At 39.6% G+C, this 17,078-nt stretch overlaps 1 protein-coding gene across 7 annotated transcripts in view; it reads left to right on the top strand.

The window, feature by feature from the left end:
- PDE8B (phosphodiesterase 8B) overlaps positions 1-16,695 on the top strand; it is a 385,418-nt gene extending 368,723 nt beyond the window's left edge. For all 7 annotated transcript variants that reach the window (XM_049707740.1, XM_049707742.1, XM_049707743.1 and 4 more), the window contains 4 exons: positions 5,081-5,201; positions 7,174-7,341; positions 9,745-9,874; positions 12,424-16,695. In XM_049707740.1, coding sequence (XP_049563697.1) covers positions 5,081-5,201; positions 7,174-7,341; positions 9,745-9,874; positions 12,424-12,533 — 529 coding nt within the window. In that variant the 3' untranslated portion in view covers positions 12,534-16,695. The remainder of the gene's footprint in view (positions 1-5,080; positions 5,202-7,173; positions 7,342-9,744; positions 9,875-12,423) is intronic.
- The last annotated feature ends 383 nt before the right edge of the window (positions 16,696-17,078 follow it).

Below are 17,078 nucleotides of genomic sequence, written 5' to 3'. Positions count from 1 at the left end.
CACATTGATTGATTTGCATATACTGAAGAATCCTTGCATTCCTGGGATAAACCCCACTTGATCATGGTGTATGATCCTTTTAATGTGCTGTTGGATTCTGTTTGCTAGTATTTTGTTGAGGATTTTTGCATCTATGTTCATCAGTGATATTGGCCTGTAGTTTTTTTTGTCACATCTTTGTCTAGTTTTGGTATCAGGGTGATGGTGGCCTCGTAGAATGAGTTTGGGAGCGTTCCTGTGCTATATTTTGGAAGAGTTTGAGAAGGACAGGTGTTAGCTCTTCTCTAAATGTTTGATAGAATTGGCCTGTGAAGCCATCTGGTTCTGGGCTATTGTTTGTTGGAAGATTTTTAATCATAGTTTCAGTGTCAGGGCTTCTGATTGGTCTGTTTATATATTCTATTTCTTCCTCGTTCAGTCTCGGAAGGTTGTGCTTTCCTAAGAATTTGTCCATTGCTTCCAGGTTGTCCATTTTATTAGCATATAGTTGCTTGTAGTAATCTCTCATGATCCTTTGTATTTCTGCAGTGTCAGTTGTTACTTCTTTTTCATTTCTAATTCTGTTGATTTGAGTCTTCTCCCTTTTTTTCTTGATGAGTCTGGCTAATGGCTTATCAATTTTGTTTATCTTCTCAATAAAACAGCCCTTAGTTTTATTGATCTTTGCTATCATCTCCTTCATTTCTTTTTCATTTATTTCTGATCCGATCTTTATGATTTCTTTCCTTCTGCTAACTTTGGGGGGTTTTTGTTCTTGTTCCTCTAATTGCTTTAGGTGTAAGGTTAGGTTGTTTATTTGAGATTTTGTTTCTTGATGTAGGATTGTATTGCTATAAACTTCCCTCTTAGAACTGCTTTTGCTGCATCCCATAGGTTTTGGGTCATTGTGTTTTCATTGTTATTTGTTTCTAGGTATTTTTTGATTTCCTCTTTGATTTCTTCAGTGATCTCTTGGTTATTTAGTAGCATATTGTTTATCCTCCAAGTGTTTGTATCTTTTACAGTTTTCCTATAATTGATATCTAGTCTCATAGCGTTGCAGTCGGAAAAGATACTTGATTAGATTTCAATTTTCTTAAATTTACCAAGGCTTGATTTGTGACCCAAGATATGATCTATCCTGGGGAATGTTCATAAGCACTTGAGAAGAAAGTGTATTCTGTTGGTTTTGGATGGAATGTCCTATAAATATCAATTAAGTCCATCTTGTTTAATGTATCATTTAAAGCTTGTGTTTCCTTATTTACTTTCATTTTGGATGATCTGTCCATTGGTGAAAGTGGGGTGTTAAAGTCCCCTACTATGATTGTGTTACTCTCGATTTCCCCTTTTATGGCTGTTAGCATTTGCCTTATGTATTGAGGTGCTCCTATGTTGGGTGCATAAATATCTACAACTGTTATATTTTCTTCTTGGATTGATCCCTTCATCATTATGTAGTGGCCTTCTTTGCCTCTTGTAATAGTCTGTATTTTAAAGTCTATTTTTGTCTGATATGAGAATTGCTACTCCAACTTTCTTTTGACTTCCATTTGCATGGAATATCTTTTTCCGTCCCCTCACTTTCAGTCTTTATGTGTCCCTAAGTCTGAAGTGGGTCTCTTGTAGACAGCATATATATGGGTCTTGTTTTTGTAACCATTCAGCCAGTCTGTGTCCTTTGGTTGGAGCATTTAATCTATTTACATTTAAGGTAATTATCAATATGTATGTTCCGGGCTTCCCTGGTGGCGCAGTGGTTGAGAGTCCGCCTGCCGATGCAGGGGACACGGGTTCGTGCCCCGGTCTGGGAGGATCCCACGTGCCGCGGAGCGGCTAGGCCCGTGAGCCATGGCCACTGAGCCTGCGCGTCCGGAGCCTGTGCTCTGCAACGGGAGAGGCCACAACAGTGAGAGGCCCGCACACCGCAAAAAAAAAAATAAATAAATAAAATATGTATGTTCCTATTACCATTTTCTTAATTGTATTGGGTTAGTTTTTGTAGGCCTTTTCCTTCTCTTGTGTTTCCTGCCAAGAGATGTTCCTTTAGCATTTGTTGTAAAGCTGGTTTGGTGGTGCTGAATTATCTTAAATTTGCTTGTCTGTAGAGGTTTTAATTTCTCTATCGAATCTGAATGAGATCCTTGTTGGGTAAAGTAATCTTGGTTGTAGGTTTTTCCCTTTCATCACTTTTAAGTATATCCTGCCACTCCCTTCTGGCCTGCAGAGTTTCCACTGAAAAATCAGTGGATAACTTTATGGGAATTCCTTTGTATGTTATCTGTTGCTTTTCCCTTGCTGCTTGTAACATTTTTTCTTTGTATTTAATTTTTGATAGTTTAATATGTGTCTTGGCATATTTCTCCTTGGATTTATCCTGTATGGGACTCTCTGTGCTTCCTGGACTTGATTGACTATTTCCTTTCCCATGTTAGGGAAGTTTTCAACTATAATCTCTTCAAATATTTTCTCCGACCCTTTCTTTTTCTCTTCATCTTCTGGGACCCCTATAATTCGAATGTTGGTGCGTTTAATGTTGTCCCAGAGGTCTCTGAGTCTGTCCTCAATTCTTTTCATTCTTTTTTTTCTTTATTCTGCTCTGCGGTAGTTATTTCCGCTATTTTATCTTCCAGGTCACTTATCCGTTCTTCTGCCTCAGTTATTCTGCTATTGATTCTTTCTAGAGAATTTTTAATTTATTGTGTTGCTCATCATTGTTTGTTTGCTCTTTAGTTCTTCCAGGTCCTTGTTAAACATTTCTTATATTTTCTCCATTCTATTTCCAAGATTTTGGATCATCTTTACTATCATTACTCTGAATTCTTTTTCAGGTAGACTGCATATTTCCTCTTCATTTGTTTGGTCTGGTGGGTTTTACCTTGCTCCTTCATCTGCTGCATATTTCTGTCTGCTTATTTTGTGTACCTTACTGTGTTTGGGGTCTTCTTTGTGCAGGCTGAAGGTTCATAGTTCCTGTTGCTTTTGGTGTCTGCCCCCAGTGGGTGAGGCTTGTTCAGTGGCTTGTGTAGGCTTCCTGGTGGAGGGGACCAGTGCCTGTGTTCTGGTGGGTGGGGCTGGATCTTGTCTTTCTGTTGGGCAGGGCCGCATCCAATGGTGTGTTTTGGATTGTCTGTGAACTTAATATGATTTTAGGCAGCCTCTCTGCTAATGGGTGGGGTTGCATTCCTGTCTCACTAGTTGTTTGGCATGGGGCATCCAGCACTGGAGGTTGCTGGCTGTTGGGTGGAACTGGGTCATAGCATTGAGACACAGATCTCTGAGAGAACTCTCGCTGATTGATACTACGTGGGGCTGGGAGGTCCCTGGTGGTCCAGTTTCCTGAACTTGCCTCTCCCACTTCAGCGGCTCAGGCCTGACACCAGGCCGGAGCACCAAGACCCTGTCAGCCACATGGCTGGGGTAGATACCCCTAGATGAACACTTGTGGGAAGAGCTCAGAATTATCAAGATAGTGGTCTTGGCAAGTGAAACCACAAGAGAAGAGGCCCGTGCTATGCCTGGTCCTGCTGAGCAATTTTCACACTTCAGCTTATTCTGGCAACAGGGCGACTGGGTTGGCGACGTGAGGCAGGACGGGGTCCGTGAGGCGGGTGGCGCTCAGCTGCTGTGCAGCCTGCAGGGCCTGGTCGAAGCCCTCAGGGAAGGCCAACAGCGGCCAGGACTCTGGCCTCCTGCAGCTGCGGCCTCTTTGGGGTTTCCCTCCCGGCGTCACGTCGCTCTCACTCCTACTTTGGCGGCCATGCCTTTACCCTGAGCTGCTTCACAAGGCGAGCACTGCCTGCTAAATGTTCACAGGTGCTGCAAGAACATCTTCATAAAGATGTACACAAACGTTGACCACATAGGTTTCTTTGATGTGCAGCCAGCCCTCCTCCATTCTCTGCTTAGACTGTTCATCTTTTTAAACTCCATCTGGTCTTCAGTGAGTTCATGAAAATGTTTTATACACTGCAAAGCACTCTATAAATATTGATTATACTACTAACAAATATAGCAGATATTTTTATCCTCTCAAAAGGACATCCTGTCTTTGGTGTAACCTGAGGAAAATGTATCCTTACCCATCTTTCCCCAGCTCAATTTTCGGTCACTTAAAATCCTAACTCATGAGGAGACAGTGTTCCATGCTCCCAGCAGAGCTCCTGGAGTCCACAGGGTAGGGCAGGTTTCCCCCTCTGGTGAGTTGGCCAAATGTGAACAGATAGGAGCAATTCCTCTTGCCAGCCACCACCCTGCCATCAAGCTATGAGTATTTCCTACATAGCAACAGCCAGGCTGGAGTGCAGACCCCTGAGAAAAGGCAGTATACAGGGAGCTCAGAGCTTACTCAAGCCTCAAGGATGACTTGTCAACATGAACCTGAACCCATCTGTTTGGTCTCCAGAAACCTGAGAAAATATGGAGACCAGTTATTCCACCTTCAACTGAAGGCTTCATCAGTATCAAGTATTGTTTTTGAAACTTTCATAGGAAGAATTCTTGCCAATAGCCAATTTTATTCAGTTCCCCATTCTGGCTCTTGAAGTTAGAAAAAGATGATAGGAACTGCGTGATTTTGAGCAGGGTTATTGCTCCTTCCATTATAACTTCTATCTAATTGCAATCTAGAGAACAGCTCATTATTTGGAAAACTTTCTTCCAGTGCCATCATCAAAAGAAATAATGACACTTCTCTGTAACAGGAATCACTGTGTCTGCACTGAATGCCATGGGACAGCTCACCAGGTTGCTGTACTAGCCTTGTAGGGAAAGAACTTGTCATTTCCTTTCACTTCACTATTTTGATATTGCCAAGGGAAGGTAGAAGGGAATCACCTTGTGAAATAAGTACCCTTGGGACACTTTTTTTTTTATATACTCATAAATCATATGAAGGTCAGCTGTCACTGGGGAAAATGGAATAGTGTCACCAAGTCCTGGCTGAGTAGGAAGATGAGCAGGTAAACTTTTTTGTGATCTTCACTCATTAACTCTGTGCCCCTAGCTTCCTCCTAGATTGTGGGAAGTGTGGTGAAATGGTAGAACAGTTCTAATTTGGGACATGATGTGAACAAGGCGCTTTGTCTTCTGGTTATTTTAGGAACCATTATCGAACACTGCGCCAGGCTATTATTGATATGGTTTTAGCAACAGAGATGACAAAACACTTTGAACATGTGAACAAATTTGTGAACAGCATCAACAAGCCAATGGCAGCTGAGGTAAGCATTTCCCATGTAATAAGATACACCAGAGCCTACTCTGGCCTCAAAGCATTTTCTCTCCATCTTGAATGCAAGATGGTTATTTGCTTGGAGTTGGTAAAGAAGGCTGAAAGTACTGGTCACTTGTTTTCCCTAAGGACAAGAATAGATTGAGAGTGTCCACAGTAACTCTGAGCTCCTTGAAAGAAAGGCCCTGACTGAGATAAAGCCAGCAGTGACAAAAGTAGGCCCAAAGTCTATGATGAAAGGAGCCTGCAGACAGCAGAGACTGGAATAAATGGTGTCATTTTAGGCGTTTCAGAGCCTTTCTAGTTCTCTGGTCTTTGAGCTCTTGAGAGACCTCAAAATTAGATGTTTTAAAGAACTATAATCCTGTTGATGTGCATTAAAAGCCTGTCAGTATCTAAAGACTACAGAAAGTTAAATTGGGAGTGACTAGTTGAAAACAAAAATACAAGTCTTTCTCCTTTTTAAAATTTACTGATGTGCCTTAGACCTGCCTTAAGGTCCCTACAAACTTGGGTTTTAAGAACATGGACATAAGTTCACATCTCTTACTGTTTAAAATGAGATCAACTGCCCTCTTATACTGTAAGGCTGTTCATAGCCCCATAAAGTTAGAAAAGCTTTTCATTCATTCCTGTATGAGGGTTGCATATGTGGATGAATGAGGAATGGTTGTCTTAGATGTAACTTGATGATCAGTAAGGAAACTATCTGTGTAGGACCCATCACATGACCAGCCTGGATGGAGGAACAGTGTCCACCTCACCTGTGTTCTGCTCCATCCCCCAGGGATTCCACAGCACAATGCCAGGACCCTCTCCTTCCACAGAGGACTTATGGGAGCAAGGATCTGGGGATTTAAGAGGGGGAAATTAAACAGAATCATAGAATTTAGAGTTGGGAAGGTCATCTATCCAAGTAAGCCCCCAACTCTGTTGAGATTTATGTACTGCAGTAACTATAGCAAGCAGTATCTTCCCAATGGTAAGTAATCAAAATACCAACCTTCAGAATATAATTCTGCCCATTGATGGTTTAATAGGTCCAGTCCCAAAACAAAAAAAATCCTTAAATGTCATACAGTCCTTTAGCTTGGCAGAGCTCTGGAGAGCTAATTAGATGTTTACACAGTCAGTTCCACGGTATCTTTGAAATCAGGGAATCGTAGTCTTCTAGGTTTTGTATAATTGACCTGTTGTCGCATTTACATAAGCCTACTCACAGACCTGTCCACTTGGCTCTGGACCGCTGACATCCATCACTAGGTAGGTATTAGTGTACAACCAGTCTTTCTAACATGGCTGAATATACCTGCTCCTGCCCTGGCCCGCTTTCTGCTCCTAGTACCCCCAACACTTACATGTCTCACCCTCCCTACCACCCAGCCAGAATAGCAGCCTGGAAAGCATGAGTGGACACATACCTGAAGAAAAAGAACAAAATGGGAGGAGGTGGGTAACTGGGGGTGGGATAGAAGGTCACAGGAGAGAGGGAGCTGTCAGGCATATTAAGTAGAAAGAAATCAAGAAATAATTGAAGGGTCACATGTATGTGGCATTTCCCCATCTTTAATGTATTAAGAAAGTGGAATTTGTGCTTTTACACATTTCCTGATAAAACTGGGAGAAGAGCTCTCCTTCCTTAAGATTACATACCAAATCATTAAAAACAAAACAAAAACCTGCTTTGTAGCAGCTACCTCTGGGGAAGAGGATGAGGTTGTGGATGGGTGATGATAGGGACTTCGGCCTTTTAAGCTCTGTGTGTTTGTATTGTTTGACTGCTCCCCGTCCCCAAGAATATATCAATGTATCATATATGGAATTAAGGATGGGAAGGCCTCCTTCATCAAGTCTCATGCCTAAGTTTGCCTGGGTGACTGCCATCTAATATCTGGTCAGCTGGCCCTTGTGGGTTTCACCATCATATTGAAACCACCCTGATGTGACTATCTGTTTTCCAGATTGAAGGCAGTGACTGTGAATGCAACCCTACTGGGAAGAACTTTCCTGAAAATCAAATCCTGATTAAGCGCATGATGATTAAGTGTGCTGACGTGGCCAATCCATGCCGCCCCCTGGACCTATGTATCGAATGGGCCGGAAGGATCTCCGAGGAGTACTTTGCACAGGTGTGCTGGCTCTCTAGGGAAGCTCCACCTCCCTTCTGGGAATGGCCCCGGGTCACAGTAAATAAATGACTCCTCCCTGGAAAGCAATGGCTCACCCTTGCCTGGAACAGAAATCTGGTCCCTCAAGAGACTATGATGTGCCTGGGCACTAACTAAACTCTCTCTAGGGGAAGGGGGGTAAACTGAGCCTTTGGAAGTATCTTTTCATCCTCAAATTTTTAGATCCTGAATTTCCACAAAAACTTGGAAATCCTCCATTCATTCACTAGATTATCATCTCCATGGTGCAGTCTGGGGAACAGACTGCACCATGGGTAGCTCATAATACAGTAGGGGAGGGAGACAGACATAAACAGGTCCATACATTGGTAAATTAAAAATAAATGAAAGGGCTTCCCTGGTGGTGCAGTGGTTGAGAGTCCACCTGCCGATGCAGGGGACACAGGTTCGTGCCCCGGTCCGGGAAGATCCCACATGTCGCGAAGCGGCTGGGCCCATGAGCCATGGCCGCTGAGCCTGCGCGTCCGGAGCCTGTGCTCCACAACGGGAGAGGCCACAACAGTGAGAGGCCCGCGTACCGCAAAAAAAAAACAAAAAAATGAAAACACTTCTAAAGGAGGTATATGTTAAGTCCTAAGAGTTCAGAAAGAGTTTTTTTTTCTAGATAAAAGGGCTTTGTGGAAAAGGTGTTAGAGCTGGTGTTTTTGTTTTTGTTTTTGAAGGATTTCAAAATTTAGAAATGGGAAAGGACATTCTGGGAGAGTTCTGGGAGAACAAAGGGTTATGAGCAAAATTAGTAGGGAGGAAAACCAGAATTTTTATGTAAGGAACTTTGGCAGTTAAAGTTAACAGCAACTTTGGCAGTGTGAAGAGGAATTAAAGGAGAATAACGTAGTAGACCACAAGATGCCATTTAAAAGAGGCCTACTTTCAAAGAAGAGGCTCTAAGGACTAATGTTTATTATTTGTGATAGACAAACATGTCACAAGTAGCTACAAGTAATGCATTTGGGGACGGGGGGCGGGGGGGGAGGGTTGTGTGCCTATATGGCTGGAACATACCGCTGAGGCAGAATAAAAGAATAGCTGATAATGTCTAAAAGGGTTGGCAGGGGCAAAGGGCAGCCGAGGACCCAGTAAGTTAGGTGCAGCTTTCAAGGATGGGAAGAGACCCCATGAATAAAGAAAAATAGGACAAGCAGTTCTGAGCTTGCCAGAAAGAGAGGGGAAAAAACCCAAACTACTCCTTGAACAGCAGTGGCTATTTTAAGGCTGCCTAATCTACTGACCTGAAATGAGCAAGCTGAGCCAAAAACTGGTAGGAGGCCATTATCGGGGCTTCCCAGGACCCACAGAGAAGACTTAAAATCCTACTCCTAGTTATTCTCAAAGTATGTGAATGGGGAACGGGAAAGAACCACTTTTAAGTTCTTTAAGGTAATCTCCCTGTTTAGGTGTCCTTTTCCCAGAAAGGAAAGTACTAATGTTCACAAGACAATGTGACCTAAAAATCAGGTTACAAATGAGGTCTCTGATCAGCCAGCCTCCGGTTCAGCATACTACCAGTAAATGTGGATCTCAATTTCAGCCCAGTGAATTATGACCTTATGCATAAAACATACACTCTAATGTGCAAAATACTCAGATTTACACATATCTTGAGAATTGCATGACCAAATACCCCAATCTGAAAAATCTCAGTTTGTCATTCTTTTGAGTAAAACATAGTTATTTCATGAAAAAAAGAACCTAGTTCAGCTCAACTGCCTAACTGCTTTTCATCCAGACTACCATAATACGTTGATGTGCAGCACAAGGGCTTTGTATGTACTTCCGATTTTGTCACACACAATATTAAAAAGACGTATTTTCAAAGGTCAAGTTTAAATAAGATTAATAATTCTTACTACTTTAATGAAGACATTCTTAAGTGAAACTGGCTTTCTTTTTAAAGTGCAAGCATATGACAGTGAATAATACAATGACTATTTGTACAGCTTGGTGCCAGTTCTTTGATTCACGCTAAGGCGTCAGCAGTTTTAAACACACCATCGCTCCTGTACCCTCAGTATAAACGCCACTTAGTATTATTAGTGTTACTTTGAAAATAGTCTTGACCTTGCGATCATGAAAACAGATCTCAGAAAAGCGGCTACAAATCCTGAGATAAGTGCTTCAGGAGGTGCTGTAAGATAGCATAACACATTTGAGAGTCAGAAGACCTGAATCCAGTCACTGGAGCTCATCAAGTGGTTGTCTTATATAAGCCTCAGGACCTTGCCAAGCCAATTTCTTCACAGATACAACTGGATTATGACCCATTTTCACAGAGTGGTTCTGACAAACTAGATGTTACTGTGACAGCTCCTTATGTGCCCTACAGCCCTGTGTTATTTCTTACAGACTGATGAAGAGAAGAGACAGGGGCTACCTGTAGTGATGCCAGTATTCGACCGGAATACCTGTAGCATCCCCAAGTCCCAGATCTCCTTTATTGACTACTTCATAACAGACATGTTTGATGCTTGGGATGGTAAGACAGTTCCTGTTTTGTTACCCACAAACAGAATATTTTGCTATACATTATGATGGTTACCTTTAATGACAGAGGCTGGGCCTAAAGGTGTAAACGAAATGTAACTTAAAAGAAAAAGTCAGCTGCTTGTGGCCAGGTGTGGTGGGGGTGCATGAACACTTTGTGTGTCCTCAGCACAAACCATGTGTATGGAAGACTCAGTGGATGTTTGGTAACTGGATAAACAGGTGTTCAACTCTTCCAAGGACATGTTTCCAAAGCTTACAGGAGTTTTATTCTGTCATTGGAGGAAATTCTAGAGAGAACATAAAATATACTAAGTCTACTCTGAATCACAGATTCTTTTCATAATATCAGTTGATAAACAGCTTTTCATTTTTTTGAGATCCTTTTTAATTTTTTTGAATTTAATTTTTATTTTATATCCGAGTATAGTTGATTTACAATGTTGGGTTACTTTCAGGTGTATAGCTAAGTGATTCAGTTATACATATATCCATTCTTTTTCAGATCCTTTTCCCATATAGGTTATTACAGAACATTGAGTAGAGTTCCTTGTGCTATACAGTAGATTCTTGTTGATTATCTATTTAGTGTATATATGTTAACCCCAAACTCCTAATTTGTCCCTCCCCCCGTGTTTCCCCTTTGGTAACCATAAATTTGTTTTCAAAGTCTGTGAGTCTATTTCTGTTTTGTAAATAAGTTGAATTATATCTTTTTTTTCAGATTCCACATATAAGTGATATCATATGATATTTGTCTTTCTCTTTCTGACGTACTTCACTTAGTATGATAATCTCTAGGTCCATCCATGTTGCTGAAAATGGCATTATCTCACTCTTTTTCATGGCTGAGTAATATTCCATTGTATATGTATGTATGTGTGTGTATATATATATATATATATATATATACCACATCTTCTTCATCCATTCATCTGTCAAGGGACATTTAGGTTGCTTCCATGTCTTGGCTACTGTAAAGAGTGCTGCAGTGAAGATTGGGGTGCATGTATCTTTTTGAATTACAGTCTTCTCTGGGTATATGCCTAAGAGTGGGATTGCTGGGTCATATGGTAGCTCTATTTTTAGTTTTTTAAGGAACCTCCATACCATTTTCCATAGTGGCTGCACCAATTTACATTTGCACCAACAGTGTAGGAGGGTTCCCTTTTCTCCACACCCTCTCCAGCATTTGTTATTTGTAGACTTTTTAATGATGGCCATTCTGACTGGTTTGAGGTGATACCTCATTGTGGTTTTGATTTGCATTTCTCATTGAGTGACATTGAACATCTTTTCATGTGCTTTTGGCCATCCGTATGTCTTCTTTGGAGAAATGTCTATTTAGATCTTCTGCCTATTTTTTGATTTTTTTTTTTTTGATACAGAGCTGCATGAACTGTTGGTGTATTTTGGAGATTAATCCCTTGTTGGTTGCTTCATTTGCAAATATTTTCTCCCATTCTGTGGGTTGTATTTTCGTTTTGTCTATGGTTTCCTTTGCTGTGCGAAAGCTTTTAAGTTTAATTAGGTCCCATTTGTCTATTTTTGTTTTTATTTTCATTACTCTAGGTACAAGGTGGATCCAAAAAGATACTGCTGTGATTTATGGTGAAGAGTGTCCTGCCTATGTTTTCCTCTAAGAGTTTTATAGTAGCCAGCCTTACATTTAGGTCTTCAATCCATTTCGAGTTTGTGTATGGTGTTACAGAATGTTCTAATTTCATTCTTTTACATGTAGTTGTCCAGTTTCCCCAGCACCACTTATTGAAGAGACTATCTTTTCTCCATTGTATATTCTTGCTTCCTTTGTTGTAGATTAATTGACCATAGATGCATGGGTTTATTTCTGGGCTTTCTGTCCTGTTCCATTGATCTATACTTCTGTTTTTGTGCCAGTACCATACCACTTTGATTACTGTAGCTTTGAAGTATAGTCTGAAGCCAGGGAGCCTGATTTCTCCAGCTCTGATTTTCTTCCTCAGGATTGCTTTAGCTATTCAGGGTCTTTTGTGTTTCCTTACAAATTAAAAAAATTTTCATTCTAGTTCTGTGAAAAATGTCATCGGTATCTTGATAGGGATTGCACTGAATCTGTAGATTGCCTTGGGTAGTATAGTCATTTTCACAATATTTATTCTTCCAATCCAAGAACATGGTATCCTTCCATGTGTTTGTGTCATCCTTGATTTCTTTCATCAACATCTTACAGTTTTCAGGGTACAGGTTTTTTGCCTCCTTAGGTAGGTTTATTCCAAGGTATTTTATTCTTTTTGATGTGATGGTAAATGGGATTGTTTCTTTAATTTCTCTTTCTGATCTTTTGTTGTTATCAATTTTTAGTTAAAAGGACCTGTTCATATTTCAGAAACCAGTGTTTAGTAACTCATCCTTCTCATGCTTCTGTGTTCACCTTAGGCCTAACCTAGGGTACCTCTCCTCCAATTGTGATCCCAAATTTGTCCCACAGAGCCCCAACCTTATAAATGCTCCTGGAATCTAATTTAACAGGCTTCTTTTTATTCTCTTATATCCTTGCAGCCTTTGCACACCTGCCAACCCTGATGCAACATTTGGCCGATAACTACAAACACTGGAAGACGTTAGATGACCTAAAGTGCAAAAGTCTGAGGCTTCCATCTGACAGCTAAAGCCAAGACAGAGAAGGTGACCTCTTGATCTACAAAGGGCACTGTGAATCACAGTAGTGTAAACAAGAGGCTTTCCTTCATAATGAAAATGACAGGTGTAGGTTAAGGAGCTAATGTTTAATATCTGACTTTTAATCATTCAACTTCCCAAATTTCATTTTTAGAAAATTATGTTCCATGAAGAAAAATTTTGAACAATCACTTAGTGACAGAACAAACACATGGCAAAATCCTTTGCCCTGCTGTCATCCTGTCTGCCCTCATCAAACCCTGCAGCTGATTCACTGTAACTAGCAGGAGACATGCAGCAAAGACTTGGTGCCCACGAGCCCACCATCTCTGTGGATGATGGACCATGTAGCTTAGCTAGTGGTTTAGCTCATCTTTTACCATGAAAGTCACCATCACTGTTTAGCTTGACTATTTTCCTCAAGAGCATCAATCTAAAAGGCTCATAAGAATATCTAAGAAAAGAAACCCATATAAAGTGAGCAAAACAACTAGGACCAAACTGCTGATAAACTAGTTAGCTTCAGAGCCTCCATGGCTAGGTGGTTCTGATCAATGGTGTAACACCCAAGTTAGAACATAGTCTGTCTTGGCCTGGTGAGTGCCTTCTCTAGACTGGTATCAGCAGCCTGTGTAGTCCTCTCTCCTACAAAAGGGATTCATCTTAACAGAAAGTCAACCATGATGGGGAAGGAAGTGACATCTTGTCTGTGGGGAATCCAAGAGCTTTCTCCCTTTATTTCTGGTTTACAGAGGCAGTTACAAGGCACTACAGTAGGTATTATATACAAGCCATTAATCTGAATGCCCTTGGACAAGCTTTTTTTTTAAAAAAAAAATTTATATACATTTGCTGTTTAAAATTTTTATTAAAGCAATCTAAATTTTCAGGGTTTAAGTCCATGGAGTACGTTGTGCCGAGTACTGAGGAGACAGAGGAAGTTTCAAGGTTCAGATGTTTTTAACCTATCTATATTTAAGATCATGCCATTTTGCTTTAATGATGAAAAAAAGATTGCAAGGTGTGTAAATATATCAGAAAATAGCATATGGGGAAGCAGTAAATACTATTTTAAGCTATTAATTGTATGCTAAAAGCTTCTAAAGCACAAGTGCATATTTTTATACAGCTCTTTTCACAACTTTCTGTGGTCTACATGAAGTCAGACTTGAGATTTTCTTTTCTCTTTTACCAGCCAACCCTTCTCTATGTATTATAAATTAGAGATTCTGTAAACAAAATCTTTGTTTTTCTTTCAAATTCTCTGTACTTCATGCTGCATTTCTAAGAGGTATAAACAGAGACTAAATTAACTGAACCAGTAGTTAGTTACTTTTTTCAAATGAAAATTGGAATGCAGAACACGTGGACCTAGTACATGGGGGCAAAAATTACTTACCACTACAAAACATGCCAATGTTTTTTTCTATGTTTTGTACCAACAAATGGAAACATATATGACAATTCCATGCAAAGAAATGTACCTAAATTATTTTTGTTAGATGGTAAGAGAACTTGCTTGGTCAGGACAGCAGCTAGCTTTGTATTGTAATGCTGCACTAAGTAAATGTGATGAAAATGTTTTTGTGAAGTACTTGTAACTAAATTCCTACAGCCATTTTTCATTCCTAACAGCTGTTTTTATTTTACCTCTTTGGCCTAAATTTTTCATAATTTCAATATTTCGGTTTAGTGTTCTTTATTTCATGAGTCACACGCTTTGTTTTCAGAACACATTAAATTCAGGATGTCAGAATCCCATTTTAAGGAGCTAAATAATTTGCCTAGGCTTCAGAAGCTTGCCTGAAGCAACGACAATCTTTTCTTGACCATCTCGCTTTTGGTTCCATTTGGTAAGTGACATTCATCAGATGTCTGACATTTTTCTATGTGAATGTTTGTTAAAACTGACTCAGTATAATTTCAAATTAATTTCATATTAACACTGCCAGGTACTAAAGCTTTAGCATAGCTCTGCTCTTTATCAGTGTAATCTACTATGGTGTAATCTTCTACTGAGTTGCTAACTAAATAGTGCATTCCTCCAAATAGTCTTTCAGATGGTATGTGTATCAGATGAGTGAGTATAAACTATTATAATTGTCTCTCATACTGAGCATAAGTCTGTGTTGAGGGGAACCCTATTAATTTAGGAAAATATGACATGATCTAAACTAGAGAGAAGTCACATTACTACTACTACTTAACCAGAAGTTAGTTATAAAACACTGTTACCGGGACCAGAATAACCCTATAATTTAATTAGGTTATTCTTTACTTCCAATTTAAGATTTTAAAATATGCTTACCTTCAGAGTTAGGACTGCTTAGTCTTGTGGACAAAGAACAAGCCTCATCTATTAATCAGAACGCACTCAACTTGAGAAAGATAAATACAATGTCCCTCAAGTTTAGGCTCTTGATTGTGTTATGTGAGTAAGCCAGAGAATGAGGTAATAAGGGTATTTTTAAATAAAAATGACAAGGCCCACTGCATAGTATTACTTCTGGTGTTGCAAATATAACAGCACTGAAAGCTAAGCTAGGGAAATGGAAAAAATGCACATAATATTTATCGACCTCAGTTATAGTTGTATTCTTCTAATTTGAAAGTTCAACTTTTTGCAGCACTCTGCATACAACTAGTAAGCAGCCATCAAAGTCTGAGTCTCTGCTAGATTTTCCCATCTCACTGTTTTACTCCATCTCTGACCTTAGGGCATTCATGAAAGCAAAAACCATCAAGTTCCCATGAATGGGTTGGAGGTTTTCCTCTAGATTTTAATAACAGAGGGACTCACAGCGGTACTTTCATCAGTACTATTTGCTCCCCCAACTCACCTGTGGTTTGTATCATTCACGTGAATAGATTACTATTACATAATACTAATCCAGAACAAATTAGGGAAAAAAGCAGTTAAGAATCTATGAATTCCTTTTATAATTCATTGACTATCTTATACAATTCAAGAAAACTTTAAAACTCATGACCTAATAGTAGAATCTCCAAAGAAAAAGCTAGCTGGTAATAAGAGAAAGTCCATCTATGGAAGAAAATTAAAAGCCTAACAATGACTCTGATCAATAATCTGATGCACTCAGCCCAAAATGCATGTCTGCCTGGTTTAGGAATCCTACCCACGTTCCAATTTCAGGATAAAAGATTAGCAGTGCCTCAGTATGACTGCTCAGATACGTATGCCATGATAACAACAATCTGTCGGCTAAGAGGCAGTGCTAATTTTTCTATTCACATTCTTCTATTATGTAATGGTGGTTACATAAATTTTATTATATTTCTCCATAAAGGTATTTTCATTGTGAATTAAAACAGAAACAATGACTATGAACATTATCTGGTTTTGCTCAAGGGGTAATCATACAACCCTTCTCTCTCATTCCAGTCATGTTCAATTTCTGTTTTTAAATTCGTTTACTGATGCTAATGAGAATTGAGCTAACTAACTGGAAGGCCTTACCTGACTGGGCTTCAGCTTCCTTATTTATAACATTATGGCACTGGTCTGGCATAGATGACCATAGCTCTTCCAGACTTTGTAGGTAGTTGAGGAAACAACAACTGTCAAAGGTAAAACTAGTGACACTAGTGACAACAATTTACAAAGATTCCATTAGGGTGTGTGTGATGAAAAAATAAATCCAGAAAGTGTTCTTTGAGAAGGATTAGTCCTCTGACACATCAGCCACCTGGTGTTTACTTCAATACGATTCTTTCATCAGCAGTTTAAGATTAACTCCACAATTAAACCCACCCATTTTTTAATGTATGGAACACTTTTTAATTTTTATTCTTTAGTACCAAAAGGGAGAAAGAGTGCTCTAAGGCTGATGGGGTGATGAAGATGATTAAATCTCAGTGGTCTGCAAGAAACTCATAAGTGATGCCTGTCTCAAGCATTTCATATTTGAGCCAATGGTAAGATGAATCAGGCACTTTGAAAACACTGTAACTTTACTGATCTAGCTCTCATCTCTGGCATATATGAGGGGCTGCTGCTGGTCTATTACCAAGAATCTAGTCAATAGCTGCTCAGGCTAGGGGGAAAAAATACACTGTAATAAGATTCCTCCTGATTTGTGTTTATAGGGATTTTAGTAGCTAGAATTTAAAAAAAAAAAGGATTTAAACAAATTAGTTGGCACCAAAAAAAAAAAAGCTGTAGTTAAAACAGTGAGAGATTCAGGTTTGCTTCATATTTAGAATACTGAGAGTTACTAAAGACCAGGGGGATTTGTAGGAGAAAGGATATATTTAAATTTATCACAAGAATTCTTAATCAAACAGGCTCTAAAGAAAACCAAAGAATAAAAAAATACTGTTATTTCTATTTCTACCTCCTCCCAGGGTCTAGGTTCAAATTAAGAAGCTTAAAACACAGCACTCACCACTTCAATAGCAGCACAAAGTACAATTATTATGGAATCTTCATTTCCTACAGGGAGGCATCAGTTTTCTGGATATCTCAAGGTTTAAGTTAAGTTCAAGATATGCTACATCCTACCTATTTACTCTTC

Source organism: Orcinus orca, chromosome 3, assembly GCF_937001465.1.
Source record: "Orcinus orca chromosome 3, mOrcOrc1.1, whole genome shotgun sequence".
NCBI classification, from domain to species: Eukaryota; Metazoa; Chordata; class Mammalia; order Artiodactyla; family Delphinidae; genus Orcinus; species Orcinus orca.
This window is presented reverse-complemented; position numbering and strand designations above follow the sequence as displayed.